The sequence below is a fragment of the Pseudochaenichthys georgianus genome, chromosome 3, assembly GCF_902827115.2.
Source record: "Pseudochaenichthys georgianus chromosome 3, fPseGeo1.2, whole genome shotgun sequence".
Taxonomy (NCBI): domain Eukaryota; kingdom Metazoa; phylum Chordata; class Actinopteri; order Perciformes; family Channichthyidae; genus Pseudochaenichthys; species Pseudochaenichthys georgianus.
Window position 1 is genome coordinate 23,463,729 of NC_047505.1, and position 14,146 is coordinate 23,477,874.

The following is a 14,146-nucleotide window of genomic DNA, read 5'->3' on the forward strand; positions in this document are numbered from 1 at the left end:
TGCTTCTTTGAAACCCTGAAGTGATTTCCTCTTAAATGCCAGAGTCTGTTCAATGTTACATATATCTTGCTCTTCATATCCAAAATCAACATTCTCTAATTCCCTGTGGGCCGACAGAAACAAGAAAAAGGCATTTGTATGGGCTATATTTTTGGACGGGATGATGGTATGGCTGTGTTTGCATTCACTCTTGGCCCTCTAGCAATTTACTTTCTGGTAACTTCGTTTTAATAAAAAAAAGAGACAATTCCTGCTCTGGGTTCTCAAAATGAACACAGAGCAGAGGGGTTTTAAATGTGTGGGAATGTGTCAAATCAACGAAAAACACCTTAGAGGATCCACAGATCTCGTAGGGGACAACGAGCGTCCCTATTTGGAAATGACGGCAGTAATTGAATGGGGTCGGAAGATGAATAATTAATCATCCGCTGTGTTTACATCCAGCGTCCCTTCGCGATCAAACACATGTACACACTTGATCCGTGGGCCACTGGTGAGTTAATTTGGGTGTGATTGCTCTGTTTCCCTGAAGGCCTTGCTTTAACACGCACACACACTCGCAGAAACATGCACCATCATGAGGACAACAGCTGCTTGCCAGGACTCTGTATGCAAATGAGGATGTGCGACTATGGTATACAATGTAACCCCCCCCCCCCTTTCCTTTCCACTTTGACGATTCTGCATCACATGCTCCAAATGCTGGCGTCTTGGGCTCTCCTTTCAAGCAGATCAAAACAGCCAGTGATGCTGCACGTCTCCTGAGGACTGGGCCACCAATGCCCAGGACTGGAAACAAGATGTTTTTCTTCTGCACCTCCTGCCTTTGTGTCTTATTACCTTGGAGGAACACACACACACTTCAACCTTTGCCAGGGGAACACAGCAAGCTTGGAATGAAGTAATTGATTTCAGTGAAAGCCCTGTGATTGTGTGTATACATGCACTTGCCACATTTTGTGTATAAAGTGAGTGGAGCTGAACAAGCAGCAAAAGGGCTGAAAAGGTCAAATAGTATGTTTGCAGAAGTGGGGGCAGCGGCACCACCCATGGGAGACTTGATAACAAACAGGCCAGCTAATCAGACTCCGACCAATAAAGCAGCCTCCCTGGGTTCGACCCACTGAGGAGCGGCTATCACACGGCGCGAGCAAGCAGTGGGATGCCCACGTCCCGCAGTGATGTTACTCACTAGTCTACTTTTAGCTTATGGAAACTAGGAGGCTCATGGAGACAAGGGGGGGGCGGCTGCTAACATGAAAGATAAAAGCTCCAGCTTTGGTGGTGCCACTCACAGGGGTCAGCTGCCTGCAGCTAAGGGAAGGGTGTGAAGGGAAAGTGATGTTTGTGTGCCATGCGGTACTTCCAATGACTGCACCCAGAGGAGTGTCCACGTCCAAAAACATCACAACGGCATCCTGGATGAGTGTGTGTTGGAGGTGGTTGCTGTTATATTGTAGAAAGGGCATGTGTTATTAGTGGGGTGTGTAAAACAGACTGTCAGGGAAAGGCAGATCCCTCTCACATACGTACGCAGTACGCAGTATAAAACTGGTGTTGATAACAAGTGTGACCTTCACAAAAACAGCACTGACGCAGGCACTAAAGGTACGTTTGAACCTTTTTTTACTTTCCTTTGCAAAACAACAGCAACATAGGCACCCATAACATTTGCAGTTAGCACTTAGGCGACAGACCATTACTAAATAAGGCTAAGCCTTTCACCACGGTCGAGTAAATACAACCCATAGAAAAGTTCAGCCAGAGCTGTGAGTCTGGACACACACACACACACACACACACACACACACACACACACACACACACACACACACACACACACACACACACACACACACACACACACACACACACACACACACACACACACACACACACACACACACACACACACACACACACACACACACACACACACACACACACACACACACACACACACACACACACACACACACACACACACACACACACACACACACACACACACACACACACACACACACACACACACACACACACACACACACACACACACACACACACACACACACACACACACACACACACAGCAATTTGGTTTGCAATTCAGCTCTTCCCAATCAATTAAGGCTACAATCCCTCTGATCAGCGCCCTCCAGCCCCCAGTGGGGAACACACTCACTAATCACTATCCATGCACACTAAAGAGATTCTGTGTTTGTATTTCAGTTAAGACACTGCATGCACATTTCAGGACTTTATCCCCTAATTTGAATTTCAATATATTTTGCTATGAGGCAAATTCCATTTAGTGGAATTTATTCACATTTACATATAATTAATATTCTCCACCAACTGCTACTGATTAGTTTGTTGTATTCCTCTTTGATTACCACAAGTTTTTGTAAATATAACTACAATCTTCTAAATAAAACAACATTATCATATTTGTTCCAAATCAACCTTATCGCACCAATAGTAAATAATACTCAAGACTGTCAGTTAAGACATGTCACTAAGATGCTTAGAGCACCCGCAGCTAAAATGTTGCTGTTAAAGAAAATGAAATTTTTGCGTTAATTGAGGGTTTTTTTTTTATGGAAAAGGATTAGTGGAGCGAGTTTTTATTAGATGCAATTTTATCCCCCAGTCGCACTTTATTAGTTTACAAAAGCCTTTCGCTTTTAGACTCCTTATCTCTGTTTCTGCTGCATCACGCTTAAAGGGATGTTCATTATAATATAAATGTTGACTGTTGGAAATTGCAATTTTGAAAATAAATCCAAACTGCAGCTCGAAAAAATGCCCATAAAGCTAAATTAACACCGCAGGATGCAGCCACGTATTCCTGTCAGTCATAGTATCCACCCCCAAACTGTGTGTATGCGGTCCCTGGTATATGACCTAGATGCAGTACGGAACCAAGCCAGTCAGGCTGGTGAGAGCAGCCTTGACATAATGATTGACGGTTTGAACAAACAATGGAAAACTATTTAATAAAATCATTAATTGAATATGATTAATTTGTGCCGCTGTGACGTCATCACCAAGGGAATCACAATACCGTAAAAGAAAAGTAAACATACGTGTGTGCAATGATGTGTATCCCAGTAGCACATGTCCCTTTGTGGTACTGGTGCCTGCTGTCTGTAACCTTATGACGCAGCAGAGATGGAGCGTCGCCCTGCGCTGACACATTCCCATGCTCTCAACATTACACATTCACTCCTGCTGGCCCCGCCATAACCCTGCGAGCAGATGATGGAGCACACCATATTCCCCGAAGTGGGCCTGAGCTTTTATTCAGTGTGGGTAGAGTCTGGCTGGAGGGAAGGGGTCTTTCAGCAGCCTATTCTCACTTCTTGATTTGAACCGGGAATAGCAGTGGCGCTCAGATTTAGCGGGACCATTCCCTTTCGGTGGCGTGTCTGTCTCAAAATGTGTTCAGGGGATGTTTGTTTTTTTGCTGCTCTGCCATCCCAAACTGTTTCTTTGTCTTTCAATCCTGATCTAGTTACATATTATATTATATGGAATAATAATAAAATGGAATCCTTTTCCCGAAACCAGCAAGGGGCGCTGCCACAGTAAAGCCCTCTGACAGCAGTACGGGGGCAGAAGAGGCCTCCTTTAAAGTAACTTTCTCTATTTTTACTTTTGATATTAGATGGGAAAAACATCAACATGTATTTCTACATAAAACCCTTCTTCTTGCGAGTCTGCACGCAGCGACAACAATAGATTCATGTGGCTGTGTTCTTGTCTTTCATGTGTACCAGTGGTCCATGAGGAAATAATTACTGCTTGTGTTGAAACAGTTCCAATATTTCAGCGCCTGTTTGTTTTGCTAATTTGCTCCAGATCTCAGTTCTGTTAAGAAACGCATCTCTCTTAAGGTTTAAAAAAACATTTTGGAGGGGTTTGGTGTCAGCAGAAATGCTTCTCGCAACCAGGCCTACAACATCGTTGGCTGGGGTGTGTTCAGTGTCTGTGGTCTATTTAATGTTTTTCAAAACCGAGTTGAGAAGCATCGTTTATGTAGATTTTCGTAATATAGTTATTAGACTGACAAAGATGACTTAATGTTTATTTAATTAGTTTCTCTTTACAGGCAAGGTAAACTTCCACTTCATTTGTTTTTTTTATACTTTGTAAATCTAAATTAAGCTTGAGTGGGTTTTCTTGACTCTTGGATCCTTTCTGGAAGTATAATCTTTTTAAAAAGGTGTTCACTTTCTCAGCCCAGATCAAAGGGAATGCGAGTCACAGCGTGTCTCCCTTTTTGGTTGCTAATGGCAGCGCCAAGTTATCTGAACATGCTGTCAGAGTCTCTTGGTCTTCGTGCCATTTCACTGGGAGGTCTAGTGCCTGCTGTAATTCATTGATTCACTAATGAAGTTACGGTATGTTCGATGCTCTAAATAACCCTTCCAGTATCTGCCTGTGCCTGTCACTTTGTCAAGCTGCAGCGTTGGGGACAGCACACATGTCAGTGGTTTATCATGCCAGCCCTCCTGATGCCTGAACTCATAAATACACAGAGTGATGGAGGGAGACTCGGGCAGTGATGAGGCATCTCCATCTCTCAGTGGGGGTCTAGTAGCTCTAATGGGAGGGGAGGACAGGGCTCTTCTGTTAGCTGCCACAGGTCTGAGAGGGGTGGGACTAATGGTACCATAGCTGCATAAAGGGAGAGGAGAAAGGTAGACATTCAAAAGCAGTGGGAAACCGAAGGGAACAAAAGAGATGAAAGACAAGGAGAGATTGAGGAGCATAGTTTTCCTGTTCAAGCTGTGGATTCAGCAAAAAACTTAGATAAATGCATTGGCATCTGAAATACTGTCATCTCCACCTGAATTAAAGCTGGAGATACAAGCCTATGGAATAAAGCAGCTGACATGATGTCGTAGCATTGCACAGCATTAAGCATCCAATGATGTTTATTTGAATTGTGTTATGTTTTACCTCGAAGTACTGAGTATAATGCCTCCCTCTCATCCATCTCAATGACATTGACTCTCCACAGTGGTGGCTAAAGCAGCATGAGGGTGCAGAGCTTGTACATCCAAACAAGCTTTCAAGCTCTCCAGTGAAGTATTTGGCTTGGGCTCGAGGAGGCAAATGTCAAAACATTATTCATGTCTGCTGTGGGAACGATGAGGAGAAGAGATGGTGGGACAAACTCAGACAAAGGAGGGTTTCCATATTAAAGCCAGCACAGTGTATGAAAGGAGAAGAAGTAAGCATTCAGATGTAAATGGAAGTGCATCTCCTGCATTTATGCAAACATAAAAAAGCAAAACACATGCACTTAAGGGCAACGTGAAAAGTGAGTGCATCCACTTCTCTTTTGTTTGCCAATGTTAAATGCAGATCTACATTTGTCATATTAAGCTTTCACTGTAGGTGCTTGCATGTTAAAAAGGCCGATGTTGTAGAGTGGGTATGTAGGGGATGGAGTTCCCAGGTTCATGTGTAGCCTTGGGTTTGTTATTGTTCAAAATGAAAAAAACATAATGCTGAAACACAAGCTTTGCTTTCTGCTTCTGAATGAAAAGCCTCAAATGTAAATGCTAAATGCAGATCTCCACAATCAATAACGCCAACTATCCTAAAAGTAAATATGTGCCTTAGCTCTGGATCTTAAAGAACTACACAGAGAAAGAAACCTCACTGCAAATATTTGGCATACATTTGAGTTTGCCGTCTTATCAAACTTCAAACACAGCCTTACTCTTTGTACTGCATGTGAAACGATGACAATCATATAAACAAGTGCTTTGTCTAGGCGTGCTCAACTTCAACGTTTTAAAGCGTGACCCATTTCCTCTCCAAGCTGTAATTGCCGCCTACTACCGTATCACGCATAAACGCTTCACATAATCATGTGCCTGGAAAAGGCTGCAAATTGTTGATGCACGCTGTCTATCCTGCAGATGACACATGCCGATAATCCCTTAAATAGCATATCCTCCGCAGCCGACTAACCTTCCTCATGATCTTTGAGACAATAAGGTCTACATGTTGACAGCAAATTAAACTGCCAGCTAGGAATCATCATGATAGCCATTAGTGGATGTATTAATAGTTTAGTTAAGAAATCAAGGGCCAATGTGCTGGGATACAATCATTGTATACACATTTGTGTAGACAATGTATTTTACAATAAAAGTTGTTAGTGAGATCATTTCCTGATCGTCTTTATTGATTCCAACTCCTGCTTATATGGGTTTGATGTGATACAATAAACTAAGATAAAATCAAAATGTCTATATATATATATATTTATATATAAAATCAGATTTGAGAAATGATTAAGCGTTTGTCAGTGTGGGAAGTCATACCACATTGCTGCATGGTGTTCTTTGTCTTGGGCAAAGCCTGAACAGAAACTAGAATAACTACGCAAACTTCCAGCACATCTAAAATATGGCGTCTGCATGTGGCAGTTTCCCCTTAGGAGGCGCTTTCTTGTCCTGCATAATTATGTCCACTTGTGGAATTGTGCTCCTATTTACCCACATCTGGTTGCAACTAGTTGACCCTTAGAGCACATGGCTGTGGAATGTCCAGGAAAATGGTTCTCGGCTGCAATCTGTATTCCTACTCCTGACCTCCACTCGCTCCAACAATCCGTTTATTTAAGATTTTAAGATTGCTGAAGCAAAATTCAAATAAAGCTTTCTTTTCTTTTCTGACAATGGAATATGAAATTGGCTTCTACAGTACTGGAGTCCAAAGCCACAGTTATTGATACAAAGCAAATACTGTATCACTATAAATAACTGAAGAAAGTGTACACATGCCGACAGCTGACCTTTTCCCATTCCAAACATCCACAAGTGGGAATCATCAGCGGAGCCACATGTAACTGCAGCTGGCGGTGTCAAGATGCAAAGATTAGGCCCACTAATGAATATTAGCCAACATGCAGCCGCTGGGTGTTTCGATGCAGTTCACCCCCATTGATGTCCCTGTTGGGTGAAGACAACTTTATCCCTGTGGCAAGTCCCTGGCTTATGGACTTATGGACTCTGTCTGCCGGCTGCCTTGCACGGGGTGATTTCACGGGGTGATTTCTGGCCATGCTTCAGGAGGATTTGAGTCTGGCAGGTGTGAGCGGGATACCTGAGGTGTAACACACAGGGGCAGCAAGGGGCAGGAGCAGTATGTCCGTGGGTTAAGAAGTGGACAAAGATGTCCAGCTGTGAGGAGGGGAACCATATAGGGGGAATATTCAAGATGGCCCAATAAACACAAAGCCCAACAAAGCCCAGACTATCACAGAGAGCAGGTGGCTGTGAGAGACAAGGAGAGATAAAGTGAGAGGAAGTGTGGAGAAAGGTGGCAGATGGCTGTAGAATTGGATGTGTACAAAGAAGAAATAGAGAAGAATACAGAGGAGCGACTCTAAGCAGAGAGACACAACTCTGCTAGATCTTAAAGAGATTCCTTTCAACCTCACATCACAAAGACATATCCACAAAACACTAAGAGCTGTAGAAAACAAGAAGACTTCAAACGTGTTCTCATTGATTCACCGTTGCACCTCTGAGAGAGGAAATTACTTTGACACAGTGGCGCGTGCATTGGTGGAGAGTGCAGCAGTGGATGTGTCTGTACAAGCTCAAAACGTCAATAATTTACAGGAAGAATAAACAGCAGCTCTGCGACTCCTGTTACTTTGTGGATCTATCATCCGAGACGCAGATGATGACTAGATAATAAACTGATGAATAAACAGGAGACTGGAAAACCTTCTGCTGCTAAATGTGTTTCTATTAGTGCTACTGTGCCACAGAAAGAGGTGCACACTCTGAAATGGTTCCCTGTGATATTTAAGTATTAAACAGGGATTCATTATTGCAAAGCCCCACTCTGGGCAGAACCCGTGTGCAAGGCCAGCTGCCGCAGCAATTCCTCCCGTTCATCTTCAGGTCAAAGAAAAAGGAAAAAAAAGGAAAAGACTCAGGGCCATGTAAAGTGGCAGAACCTGATCAATGGTGTCAAACGCAAACACACAATGAGCTGCAGGTCATCATTATTACTGACTTACTGTCCTCCAATCAGAGGGGGTGACACAGCTGGGGGGCCACCGGTTGGACACTGCTATGCTAATCCATTAGCCACCTGCTTCAAGTGAGGCGGAGTTCACGCTTGATCCCATTTTGTCTTCCTCAACAAAATGGGAGAGTCTGAGTCAACAGTTAAATTGTGTTTATGAAGAAAGATGTGCTGCGTCGGGATGTTTTTCCTGTATTCCCCGCCGTGTTATTATGTTCCCACTTGTTTTATGAGATTATGCTTTTTAGTGAAAATGTGTCTAAGTCATCATCTTACATTTCTTGTTGCTTTCCTTGTATGTGGAGAGAGGTTTTCCCTGTGATCATTATGACTGTGCAAATGATCTCTAATTTAAGTTCATTTCCCCCAATGATCCGCCGCAATGAGAGAAAATGACCTCATAAATGAGGATGTTATATTTATTTTCAACACTTGCTATTATGTCGGCACCTCTAGCCACTGTCCTTGGTGTCGGCTTGCGTTGTTCTCAGTCTGCACTCAGCAGCTCCACTCTGGGAATTAGCGTTCAACCTGTTATTTTGGCTTTGACGGGAAAAGTACAGCAAGAGAGAAAAGGCTGCAGCTATCCAGGCACTCTCACTTCGCACTAGTTCATGTTTGGACACAGCTCGACCAATGTTGCATCAAAGCATGCACGTTGTGTGAGGCTTCCTAAAGCCTTACTCACAACCGTTCTGTAGCACTAGACGTGGAATGGACTAGAACGTTTGCCCGAGATATAATGTGGTTCCCTGTAAGTCACCTCTGGCTTAACAAGGTCCCAGTGGTTCATTTCACTGTTCACTACACACTCTCACACCTTCGCAGATGTGCACTGCCTCTAGCCTCCAGCTAGGTGTTTATAAATAAGGCAAACTGTACAGAAGAGCAACTCTACAAGTCTGAGTTGAAAGAGTATTATTGCTGACATAGATAGACGCATCTAGAATCTTGGCAATTTAACAAGACTAACACAATGCTCACTTTGTTAGCATTAAACAACAGCAGCTCCCATAACAATGACTCATAGGAGGTGAGGTTATCAAAAGCTAAGAAATAATGAGACATCATTGTGGCATGTATGAGCTTGTTAATTGTGTGTTTTGTAATTTTTTTCAATTAGAAATGAATTTTCTTTTGTCGACTGATTAAATGATATGCTAACTAGTGAGTGTGTGGCGTACCGTGATCCAAGATGATGAGCTGAGCGCTGGACTGGATGTTTCCTGCATCGTTTTCTGCAAGGCACTGATAGAAACCCTCGTCTGACTTCACCAGACCCAGGACCTGCAGGTTGTGCTCCTTCTGCAGAACATGAAGAGAAGAAATAGAGAAAAAGATAAGAAGATTAAAGTTGGTTAGTTACAACTAGCATTTTTAAATCTTCGTCATAACACTGTGATGATGCTACATCGTGCACACCCTGCAGGAAAGGGAGAAAGCTGCATCTCTAGTGCCAAATGTACTTACAATTATTTTGAAGTAGTCGCTGGGGATGACAGCATCTCCATTCTTGACCCATTTGACGGTGGGAGCGGGGGAGCCTGAAACCTCACAGTCAAAGACGATGTCCATGGACTCGTAGGCGTAAACGTTGTCTGGCCGCTTGAGAAACTGGGGAGGAACTGTGGAATCCAGATGAGAGAGGGAAGTCAGGGAAGTTGCAAACATTAAATAACATTGCATTCATTTGGATGGAATTAGCAGTATAAGGAACGGAGAGATTAAGAGGGACCGCAGAACATTTGTAACAGTCCTCTTTTTTTATGAAAATCAGAAACCAATTTGTTAAAACCATAGACTGTATGTGGTTAAAAGCAACCAGACACATGCAACTCCGTCACTCTGGTCTCTGCCAGTAAATGAAGAAAAACCAAGTGACGCCATGCCTCCCCCTTCAACTGCCAAATTGCCATTCAAGAATCATAGTATCATCTAAAAAACAACGTATCAAATTATATTCTGTACCCTTCACAACTGAACTGCAACCTTGTTCGCCAGATGGCAGCACTTGGAATATTTGTTTGAAAAGGATCAAAAACCTCTGATTTTATATATTCAATAAAAACAGCTACTTGGGGAACAGCACTGTGTGATAGCATGCTACACTGACTAAGCCGGGCACTTGCAGATCTCCCCTAGTCCTGGTAATGAGGGCCACAAAGGAGTTATTTGATCTGCTGGGGTGATACAGCGCCTCATCAATCTGTCCTGGAACAAGGTCACTGGGAGCGCAGGGCCCAGGCCTCTTCCTCTCTCTATAATTGGACTGCATGTGTATGTGAGGAGAGACAGAGTAAGACAGACTGTGCTGTATGTGTGTGTGTGTGTGTGTGTGTGTGTGTGTGTGTGTGTGTGTGTGTGTGTGTGTGTGTGTGTGTGTGTGTGTGTGTGTGTGTGTGAGAGTGAGAATGTTTTGCCTTTGCTGCCTCTGTGCATTCTCAGATAAGCAGCAACCTCGCTGACCACAGTTAAGTGACTGCAATGTTGGTGTGTCGAGCGTTGCCAACAGCCTCCTGGGCCCTGTGATAGCTAGTTATTAGCATCTATTTTGTGGCCATGTGTATGGGCTTATTGGATATTAGTAGTGTCAGGTGGATAGGGTCCTTTTCTGGCTCTATTTAGCGGAGAAGCAGGTATTGAGGTCAAGTTGCCCTCATATGCTTGATGTCGCTGTGGCTAATTTACACTGACATGAAATTGCTCGTTAAAAGATGAACGTGTATTCTGTTGGGACACACTGTTGCCAACAAAAAGAAAATGAAGACTCAAATAATAGATATGCTTACATTTTCAATACATCCATAAACAGTGTAGCGACAGGACAGAGAGAATGTGTGTGTTTTCCTGATCTCAAAATGCACTTTGCCCATCTGTTTTCTGTTTTCTGTTTTCTTGCCCAACAGAGAGCAACAGCGGGAGGAGAGGCACAACTCGCAGAAGTCGGCACAATGTCACGACATGTTTTTTTTGTATCCTCATATGAAAAGTGGGGGCAGCATCTGCCAGTGTCCTCACTTTTGGTGTTTTTTGTATTCAATTTTCTATTTTCTGTGTCTTCGTATTTAGAAATAAATTACGACAAATTGAAATCGGTGGTATTGCATACTTTAACTTCATGGATATAGTATTAACTATTTGCAACAAGTGACTTTGTGATATTATACTAGATTTCCATATGCTTTTTTAAGTAGAGCTTGCATGTCACTTAGATTTCACAATGCATTATTGAAATACAAGTTCAACAAAAGAATTTCAATAGGAAATGCAATTCACTTTACTTCACTAGGAATCACATAAAACCGTGTAGGGGTATCAAAGGGCTAAGCTTATCTTCAGGTTTGGTGCTTCAAAAAACAATACAAAGTTACAGTATTAAAACGAAAGTGCCGTATGGTATCATTCTCTTATCTGCACATTTTCCAGATGCCAGTTTTCGAACCACAACATGTTTCAAAGACACTGGCTAGTCCACAGAATATCCAAACGGCCCATCTCCTTATTTAATGAGCGTCTAGACTTTTCTCTGAGCCACTGTGGCAAATATTGACAACTGAGACAGGGATGGAAATGAGGATGGTGATGCTTGCGGACTGGATCCCTGTATGACTGTCAGGATAGCCACCCCCCTGGGTCATTGTGTGTGTGTATTTACCAAAGTTCCCTGCAGCGGGAAGTGGAGCTGTTAATAATGTGTTTCACAGTGTGGTGTCCCCTGGATATTCGCCTCTAGTTGCTGTGCCGGTGGATTCCTTGGTTAACTTTTGTGTCAGGAACACGGCTTTAAGGTATCAGTAAGTCAGCGTCTGTGTGTGTGTGTGTGTGTGTGTGTGTGTGTGTGTGTGTGTGTGTGTGTGTGTGTGTGTTTGTTGAGCCATGTGTGAGTATGAATAATTTGAGTATTGTCTGGATCGTAACATTATTACTGGAGCTATATGCTGTACATGTCTTTGCTTCCTTCCCTGCCGGCAATGTGTACATGGATGGATTTAGTTATGTATGGCAGTTTGTATTACAAGTGAGTAAATGCCTGCTTATGTATGAGAGCATATGTTTCCTTACCTCCATGCTGTTACAATCTGTTCAAGGATATAGGTATATTATAGTGTGTGTGCATGTCAGTGTGTTTTTGTAAGTGTGTGTGTGTGGGGAGAGACCTCTAGTGGGTTTTGCTGGTGACGGGTTCTGATGGTGGCTTGTACCCCGCGGTTCTCTTTATCTCTCCTCCTCTCTCTTTCCGTTTCACCACAGCCCCTACTGGTAATCTTCCTTTAACTCCCCGTTTATCTCTCCATCTTTAGCCTCCCCCTTCTCTCCATTTGAGCAGACGGGCACCATTTTCTCTAAATGGTGTTCAGACATTTGGAACCTATTGGACTGAGCAATGAGTAGGAATGCCTAAATATACCAATAAGGCTTAAACAGTGGGGGTGGGGGATCTTTCAGGACTCAGCGGACCATGACGTGTGTGAAAGTATGTGTGTGTGTGTGGTGTGTGTTTAGAGGGGAGACGCTCATTGCAACCCGCCCAATGACCTTCCTTAATTGGCGTTTTAAAGCATAAAACATGCATATGTAAATGTGGAGTTAGTCACAGTCACAACAAGATGAAGAAGAGTGCTACCAAGGCCAGCAGTTGGTTAATCAGAACAGCGGTGGTGTTTTTGATTAACAGGCTCCTGTATTAATTGGAGATAAAGAACTACGACGTGCATGACTACCATCAGCATGGGAGTTGACATAAACATGACAACAAAGGCGAAGTAAAGTTATGCTCAACAAAATGTTGAACACAAATTCAGGTTTCAACAGAAAAGGCTTGACTTAAAATGTAAGGAAATTGTGTTTGCATAATAATACTTGTTGCCTCTGAAAGGGGGTAAAGAGGGTTTTTGGCAGATAGTATTTAAAGATAATTTCAATTTAAAGACAGAGCATTGGAAAACACTTCCAGCTGAGCTTTTAAAAGGCAGAGAGTTGATGATGGTCATCATGTTTATAATTATAAAGAATTGTTACAACACTAAATGAATGTGTTCTTGTAAATGTCTCTCAATAATTCTTAGTGTGCATGAAACCATGCAAAGGTTTTCATATATATTCATCTTTTTAGAGTTTGACGATTGTTCTATGTGTACCTGCACAGGAAATGAATCTCTTCTAATTAAGAAGTTATTGTTTATTTTTTAACATCTGGAATTCGAAGTGCACGTCTTCCAGTTCAAAGACACACAGACACACATTCTCAAAAGTTGGAACGTGTCCAATAACTATTGATCTCTAATGAAATAAATTGTACAGACACAGAAAACAAAACAACGAAATGTCTAAAACATGGGATAAAACATCAAGAACATTGTGAGAGAAGGGAGAACGGCTGAAAGAACTACAATCCCAGCTCTTTGGGGATGGTATTATCTCTTTAGCCTGTAGCTTAATAAGAGAAGCTTTAATACAGACTTACACCGACCCCAGTGAACTGTTAAAAGACGGCCACATAAAGGTCACATGGGTGTCTCACTGTGAGCTTGTTAAAACAAAACCCCATAGGATTCCTGAAGGGATTCTGGCGAGATACTTTACTCAGATCTGCACTGGTAGCCAGGAACACATTGAATAGAGATACGCTGAGGGGAACAAAGCCCAGCCTTCATCTCATACTACATCCAGATACAATGTGAAATGTCAAATTCAGAGAGCAGAATAAAGCAGCCGTTAAAATGTTAGACATAAATGGTCCCACACTTATGCTACAGCAGTGATCTAATAAGGCCTAATGTAAGACTGTTGAAGCTGAACAATCAACAATACAAAATACATGTTCCAACTGTGTTAGCTTGGCTGTTGTCCAGTGAGCTTTATAAAGTCAAATAAAAGCTCTGAGGCAGCCCGGGTTTACTCTGAGGGCAAGCAGATCTCGGACTGTGCTAATTACCCGTCCTGTTCCTCCAAAGATAACAGCCTTACTCTTAATCCTGGCCAAAACAAACAGCTTCAGCAGAAAGGCAAGAAATATGCTTTGTGTTGGCTTCTCTAGTTATTGTTCAGAGCATAATGTCCTGTTAGAGTCGGAGTCATA

At 42.7% G+C, this 14,146-nt stretch overlaps 1 protein-coding gene across 5 annotated transcripts in view; it reads right to left on the minus strand.

Moving 5' to 3' along the window:
• neo1a (neogenin 1a) overlaps positions 1-14,146 on the minus strand; it is a 170,367-nt gene that overhangs the window by 33,267 nt on the left and 122,954 nt on the right. For all 5 annotated transcript variants that reach the window (XM_034106942.2, XM_034106964.2, XM_034106957.2 and 2 more), the window contains exons 6-7: positions 9,538-9,692; positions 9,252-9,372 (exon numbers count right to left, since the gene is read on the minus strand). In XM_034106942.2, the coding sequence (XP_033962833.1) occupies positions 9,252-9,372; positions 9,538-9,692 (276 nt within the window). The remainder of the gene's footprint in view (positions 1-9,251; positions 9,373-9,537; positions 9,693-14,146) is intronic.